The sequence below is a fragment of the Metopolophium dirhodum genome, chromosome 9, assembly GCF_019925205.1.
Source record: "Metopolophium dirhodum isolate CAU chromosome 9, ASM1992520v1, whole genome shotgun sequence".
NCBI lineage: Eukaryota > Metazoa > Arthropoda > Insecta > Hemiptera > Aphididae > Metopolophium > Metopolophium dirhodum.
The window spans coordinates 31,055,877-31,064,054 of NC_083568.1; the positions used below are offsets into that span (position 1 = coordinate 31,055,877).

Sequence of the window (8,178 nt, forward strand, 5' to 3'; positions counted from 1 at the left end):
TGTGATCTTAATATATATAGTGGTATATTAATAATAATAGCAAGTCTCGATAACTCGAGCTACAGATCGAAAATACAAATGTAAAAAAAAAAAAAACCATAACCGTTAAATGTTACACGATTAGCGTTTTTCAAACATCGAATGGTTATTTAAACCACGATTTTGGAGATTTTTTACGACCACCTTACGTCATAATACGTATCGTTATTCGTCTTGTCCTTCAGTGTGAAATTACCTGGTCTTAAAATAATTAAAGATTGTATGTTGCATACTAGAAAAACGAAATCGTCATGTGCAGGATGACCGTATGTTTTACCGGTCGCAAATATACTGTTATCACCTATATTTTTTAGGTCGTGTTGACCTGTATAGCTGATCAATTGTAAATTAAAAAAAAAAAACATCGTGATGCAAGGACTGAAGGAACTATAATATAGTAGAACAAAAGAATAAAACGCTCACACAAAAACACTCTGCTGATTAGTTATCGAAAACAAACGCCATCAAGGATTTATCCAAGCCTTTAGCGCTGCTGTCATTGTGTCATACACAATATTATATGATACAGGTACACGAGGAATTTTTTTTTTCATCCGGTGAGGTTAATAAACATACGAAATTGTACAATAATGGACTTTATAAATGTTTAAGTCTGATAAATATTTCCAACACCGAATAATAATAATAATAATATAAAGTTATTAAAATACAAAACAAAATATCCCCGCCCGGGCATGGCAGATACCTACGGGTGCCCACTTAAAAATTCTGCCAAAACAAACACACACGTGTTCAAAATACTCATATTAGATTAGTTTGGATTAAAAAAACCTGTTGCGAGACTATTATTTTAAAATTAGATGTAGATTAAGTTGCTGTTTTCAGTCCTAAGCGTGACTTAAGAATTAAGATAATATTACCATACAGTTGTCCTACAAGCTGTGTGCTAAGGAATTAATAACCCTCGAAAACAGCCGTTATTCGTCTGTGCAGTATTATTAAATAATGTATTTTATATAATATCAATACATTTCGAAAACACGGAAACCCGAATTATAATTAAATTAGGTTTTTATTATTTTTAAAAACATACAATTCAACTATTATTATAATAGCGATATCGATAAATATAGGTACGTTTTACAAGAAAATTGGTGATAGTGATTTAAATAAGGCATAGGCGGGCTTTCGTCCCATCACTGCAGCAGTTCAGGGTTCTCGTCGTTGAGCGTAATATGACAAGGTCTGGACCGTGGATTGTCGGGCAGCAATCATAACAACATTGCGGCGCCCCGGTTTATCCCGATAGTTGTTGAATACTGAGTTGGCAAGCCTTAAATCGTACCTGGTAATCACTTGGCAAGTGTGCTTTGCATCCGAAACCTCCCAGCTTGTGGATGGCCGCGTAATCGTAGCAGTCGACGACCCCGTCGTTGTTGCAGTCCTGCAATGGTCGACAGTGGGAAACGAGATTAAAAAACGAATAATATCGTATAAAATAATAGTGCGCATCATGGACGCGTGAAAAATAGTTCAGTCGATCGACGCCGTCGTAAAACGGAAAATCCGATTACACCGACGGCGCACGATACATCGACGACTAATTTTTGCGGACAATCTAACGGTTTACCTGAGCGAATCTCTTCATGTAACCTATCACCGACGCTTTGGCGCATGCAGGATCGTTGGCACATTTTTTGTACGCTGAAAACACAAGGCAATAATGATTATTATTATTAAACGACGAAAACCTTGTCGCGGTGGTCGGTATAAAATATTTCGATCGTCGTATTTATCACACCTCTGACATGTTTTTTATATCGCACGGCCTACACCTACGACAGAAGTACCTACCTACATACGACAATATTATGTTCTTAATAATTATTTTCTACCAAAATAATGTATTGGTACCTCTATAATATTGATATTAATATTAATATTGATTAATATTGATCGAAGTTATTCAACAATATGACTAACGCGATGTTATGTGCTGCGACGAAAACGGTTCACATCACTGGGGATGTAAATGAATATAATATGGAGGAAAGTCGATTTATCAAACAAAACTTTAGTAGTTAACCAAAATATTATTCAACCACGTCGGACATGTAATAATAATAATAATAATAATATCCTGTGCGTGACACTTGCAGAATTGGCTTTTGTTCGTTTAATAGGTCGTTTTTGGAGTATAATACGGTGCCCGTGTGACTACGTTTAAACACTATGCAAAAAAATGACAAACTGCCGAATCATACTATTTAGAATTTTCGAAAATGTTATCGAGTAGATCTTCACGTGTTGCGACTATTCTTTTCATGTACGGTATTTTGTATAAATGTCAACTCTGAAACTATGTTCTTACTTTTTTACCGTAGGTACACGAGAAATGGCGAAATGCTTAAAACATTTTAAAATACAATGAAAGCCATTTCTGGTATATCATATTTTATATTCGTGAATTATACCGTCTAGCGATGACAACATTTTTTTTTTATTCAAACTATTCTAAAAGATTTTTTTAACACTTAAAAATGCAACCCGAATAGAATTGAGTGAACCCGCTATTTTCAAGTGTTATTTGTGTACAAAGACTTACATAGGTATAATGACCGTGTAGAAATAGATGTAAAAAAAATATTGGTCACTTTATCGAATAATATAAAAAAATTTAACACTATAGATGGATACACATAAGTTATTGTAATGATATATAAAATATAAATATAATTATCATGAACTTAGTTCACGATAAGTAATAATGTAACCGCAGTACACCAGTTTCGAGTAGGTATGTACCTATTAAATTAAAATATGTAATCGCTTACTTTTTTGTTCGTATTAACTTCAAACTGTAATACTTTTTTCCGAACCAGAAACATGGTTTTAAATATAGAGGACAAAAAACATTTTTCCTATCAATTCATTTTTAATTATTATTCATCGCATTTTGAATACAATGTTTATTTGATTATTATATTTATTTAAATTACATATTACAAAATATGTGTATTACGTAAACAATACATCAGGGTTGACACACACTCCATATTGACTATTATAAGCAACGTCTGTAGTGGGAGACTAGTCTACTAATTTTCAGTTTACTAGTAAACTAAAAATATTCAATTTACACTTCATACAAAATCAACTATTTAGGGTAAAAAACGCATAATACTATTATATACTTATTACTTATACGTCAGCAAAACGTAATTAATTTAATATAGAACATTATATTCTATGATTATCTTGTTTACATGCAAGTTTGTACTTTTAATGAAAATAACAAGATAATTACCAATAAAATGGTAATTTTTAATTTCACGTTTAAATTTTAGATTATTATTAATTGATATGATGCTGATTCATTGAATAGTTTTGTTCGTCTGTGTACCTACATACAAAATTTTGACAATGATACTGCGTTGACCGTAGGGTATTTAAATACAATTAATTAACCGATATTCGTATTCCTAGTAATGATTTATTATTTTTCTAACTTGTCGATTTTCCATTATGCGTTGATATAATAACAATTATTTATTTATCGTATTTTATTTATGAAAGTTTATCGCACAGTTCACAATAGTGAATGTTTTTAAGTACAACACTGTTTTAATTATGGTCCCTATTGTTTCAATATTATTTTTACTGTGCCTAGGTATTTAATGTGTACTAACTGTATGAACGTTAAGTCCCCGGCACTCCAAGACTGCAGGCATAAACAAGCAGGAACAATAAATATATTCTAAAAGTATACTTTTTCAAGGATTCTAATATTTATTCTGAACAAACTGTTAGGTACAATAAATTAACCGATATTCGTATTCCTACTAATGATTTATTATTTTTCTAATTGTCGTTTTTCCATTAAGCATTGATATAATAACTATTATTTATTCATCGTATTTTATTTATTAAAGTTTATCACACGGTTCAACAGTGAATGCTGTAAGTACAATGCTGTTTTAATTATAGTCCCTATTGTTTCAATATTATTTTTACTGCAGGTACCTAGGTATTTAATGTGTATTAACTGTATGAACGTAAGTCCCCGCCACTCCAAGACTGCAGGCATAGACAAGCAGGAACAATATAGGTATATATTCTAAAAGTATACTTTTTCAAGGATTCCAATATTTATTCCGAACAAATTATTAGGTGCCGATGCATTTAAAAAGTATGACAGAGCACTGTTTGTTTGTTGTGCGGGATGGGTTATTATATGCCAACTATAGAATCTATACGGTATATATTATAGCATTGATAGTATTGATGTTGTACTATCAATAATTATTGGCCTGGTCGTTTCGTAGGTATTTTTTATCAAAGTATTCGTCATGCACGTATATTCATTTATCTACAACCATTGATTTAGTAGGTATTTATATTTAATGGCTAAGCATCTGAGATCAATTTTAACCTTCTTAAATCTACAAATGTTACGTTTTCAATAAATATGCGTATCATAATATAATAATATATAGGTACTTATTTAATTAAAATAATTATTTTAGTGTTTATAATTAATTGTCGAGATTAATTTAATTGTCTCAAATCGTAATGTCGCGATATGATGAAAATATAATACGCATATTGTCATTGTTCGTTACACATCGTAGTAGGTATACCTACCAAAAATAATCCGCGACTCGACTATAGAATTCTGTTTGGTAGTAGTGTCCCTATAGTGTCTGCACTCCGACCCGATTATATGCACCACATTTTATAGGTCCACGAACAATATTGTGTTTAAGCGCACAATTTTATCTCAAATCTGTCGTATAATTTTACAGACACCTATGCAAATAAAATATACAACGAGAGTTCCCGTGTCGAAAAAAAGCCTATTTGTTGACGCCGTAACATGTACGAACCACTGTACGACCATCACCTATATAGTACAACATTGAACGTTTACTACTTATTCTATAAGGAATTCATTATAATGAAATTTTTTTTGAAATTCGTTTAAAAAATCGATTTGAGACGTATAATATTATACGTCCTCCAATAATGGTTTCGTAAGACAACGTAATCTGCGGCGGCGTGTGCATAATAATAGATCACTCGGCATCGCATATAGATGCGTAGGACTCCTATTAATCCGATGAAGTCTTACCGTCCGAGTCGTATGGATTACTTCCTGCTATAACCGGTCTTCCCGAATCAGACCAATACGCCCACGTTATACCGAACATACCGCACACCTCGCCGCTGCACTTCATGTGTGGCGAACACTCGCCGTTGGCTTCGCAAAGGCATCCCAGACAAGGCTCGTCCACCGGTTTGATTTCGCCCGCTGCAAAACAATTAATAATTTGTAAATCTCATCACCGTCGTTACACGTCGTACGCGTATCGTAATCGATTTGATACGATGAGATGTAAAAAAAAAAAATGCACATACAACACTGCACCAATATACCTTCTTATAATAAAACATGTTTGCGTTTTTTTTTTTTTTTTTTTTTTTTTTTTTTTATTGGGTAACCCGCGGCAACATAGGCCATTGGGTGTGGGGAGGGCACTGTAGGTTTTTATATTTGGAAGGTTTGGTAGGTTTTTATATTGGGTAGGTTGGTACACGTGTGTGTTGTGTTTGGCAGAATTTCTAATGGGGCACCCGTAGGTTTCTGCCGTGCCCCGGGGTGGGGGGATGGCGGCACTTGTTCTCCGGACACCGTGACTTGCACGGAGAAAAATGCCGCCCAGTGGTCGAGGATCGAACTCGGACCGGCTGTGCCGAATCCGTCGCGTTAGACCACTCGGCCACCTCGTCCCCCGTTTGCGTTTTATTTCCACAAAAATAATAACAGCGGGCACACATAATATTCTACCTGCTCTGGCGTAGAACACCCACACATTTATACGATAGTATTGATAACATAACATTATGAATAATTTCGTCCGTACTCGTTCCCCGAACATTGCGCGAATGAATAAGAAAAATAACCAATACCGCGGTATCACTATTCGCGCGCTTTGTTCAAATTTGCTATGTAGAATTATTAAATCCTATTATAGACTCAGACCGGAACAAAGGACTTATTGATTTTACAATGATGTGTGCGCTTCTTAGCGGTTTGTCGGTAGTAAAAAAAAAAAAAAAACCTCTAAAAGTTTCATGCATCACCGCACTATTATTCCGAGTGGTTTTCGAGAAAACGGCGAGAAATTGAAAAGGAAAACTGCACCTTGTGAATATTTTTTAACGAGTGGTTTTAATTTAACCCCGGTAATATTCTGCAATTAGTAACCCGCGAGCACTATTCAGAGTAGGTTTTTGAACTTATTTATCATTAAAACCCAAAAACGAACTGCCACTACAAAATATAAATCAACACTATTCTTTAAAATTTAAATTAAAAAACTGATCGCATTCACGCTGTACGTAGTGTAGGATATTTTTGTCAAATTATTACTATTTATAACTGGAAATAAATGAGTTATTAAATACCATTCATAGCGAGTATGTTCAGGTAGGTATACAAATATTAAACATGTTTCAATTCAACTTGATATAATATTAATATTTATTTATTACATATCGTGATAATTATTAATTGATTTTTTCGTAATTTGTTAAAAAAAACTATTAAAATACATTTTTAAATAGTGAAATATTTTTTTACGTATTTCGAACCAGTTGACTAATTTGTAAAAAAAAAAATAATTATAACACACGAAAAATAATGTATTTAAAACGCGTAAAGTAAATTATAATATTATGAAAAATTCATTTCTATTTCTACCCATATTTATATTTAATAAAATACTATATTTTTATTTAAAACTAAAGTAAGTAAGTAGTTTCCTAATAAAATATTAAAAAACTAATGTCAATGATGTTCCAAAATAAATCCCAAATATCACTATATTAATTTCTATGACCTTAATAATTTACGATGATAAAAATAATGGTTAAACATATATTATTTTAACTGTCTAAAATCGTATATTGAGTAAAAAAAAAATCTTACTCGGTTCAACATCGTATTATAACAAATCGGTTCCTGTATATTATAGACTTCGGCTAATGTGCCCCGTCGAAACGCTAATAATAATCGTAAACGAATCGAGTAAAAATCGACTAATAATGTCGATATATCATTTCGCGTAAAAACGCGTGAGTATAAATTATTAGACGAGTCGTGATTTTCGCACAAGACCGCCGTCGTATTATTATTAGTATACGTCTTAAGTATGTTATAACATGTCGTAATGACGTGAATATAAAAAATCAAAATAACAAAATACGATATAAAAAAATCAAAATAACCGTAATGAAAACGAATAGTAATAATAATAATAATAATGATAATGATAAAAATATCATCAGCTGTGTACTTACAGACTTCGACGGAAAGGGACAGTGCTGTCAGACACAGGACCGCGGTAGCGAAGAGGACGTTAAAAGCCATCGTGCGGTGCAGTGTGGATCGCCTTGGGATGCAGTAAAGTTGAACTCGACTTGACCGAAGTGTGCAGATGAATAACAGCATATGCCGAGGCAATGGGTGTATTTAAACGATTGTGGCCTATAACATTATATTGTATAACCTCCAGCTGAGTGATAAATAACACACACACACGGTACCATAGCGGACGATTTTCGACCGATTACAGCATCATCGTAATTTATTGTTAATTATTATAATATTACACTATTTACATACGTATAACGTCACTATCGTGATCCACCGTCCGTCTATAATGTGCCGGTTTTGCTCGACACAACGTCTCGTATAATTAATAAGAATTGGGACGGGGGTTTTTTTTATGAAAAAAATTGTTCGTAACAACATTATATTCCAGCAACCGAAAAACAAAAATGATTTTACACGATTAAAATATTATTATTGTCTTTCGAAAAATACCACTTAGAGTCGCACTAATTCAGTGAACACGCGGAGGTCGACCGTTTTGACAAAATATATATTATACTGGAGTCGTAAAACACCCAACTCGTAAATAAAATATTATTACCACAGAATTGTACATATAGATCTAATCTGTGCGCTCTGTTCCTGGCGTTATTGCGATTTTTATATCACACGAACAAAAGATTTTATTGTTATTTTTAAAAACAACAAAATACCCTATATCGTGCTGCACAAGTGAAGACTGAATTGTATAATATTCAGTAAGTATAACTTTAACATCTGAC

At 32.9% G+C, this 8,178-nt stretch overlaps 1 protein-coding gene across 1 annotated transcript; it reads right to left on the bottom strand.

Moving 5' to 3' along the window:
* Positions 1-1,053: 1,053 nt before the first annotated feature.
* On the bottom strand, positions 1,054-7,523 carry LOC132953084 (lysozyme-like). The gene is made up of 4 exons (XM_061025634.1): positions 7,363-7,523; positions 5,132-5,311; positions 1,631-1,704; positions 1,054-1,444 (listed from the first exon to the last, which is right to left on the bottom strand). Exons 1-4 carry the CDS (start codon positions 7,511-7,513, stop codon positions 1,298-1,300), a joined length of 552 nt encoding a protein of 183 aa, XP_060881617.1. The 5' UTR covers positions 7,514-7,523; the 3' UTR covers positions 1,054-1,297.
* Positions 7,524-8,178: the final 655 nt, after the last annotated feature.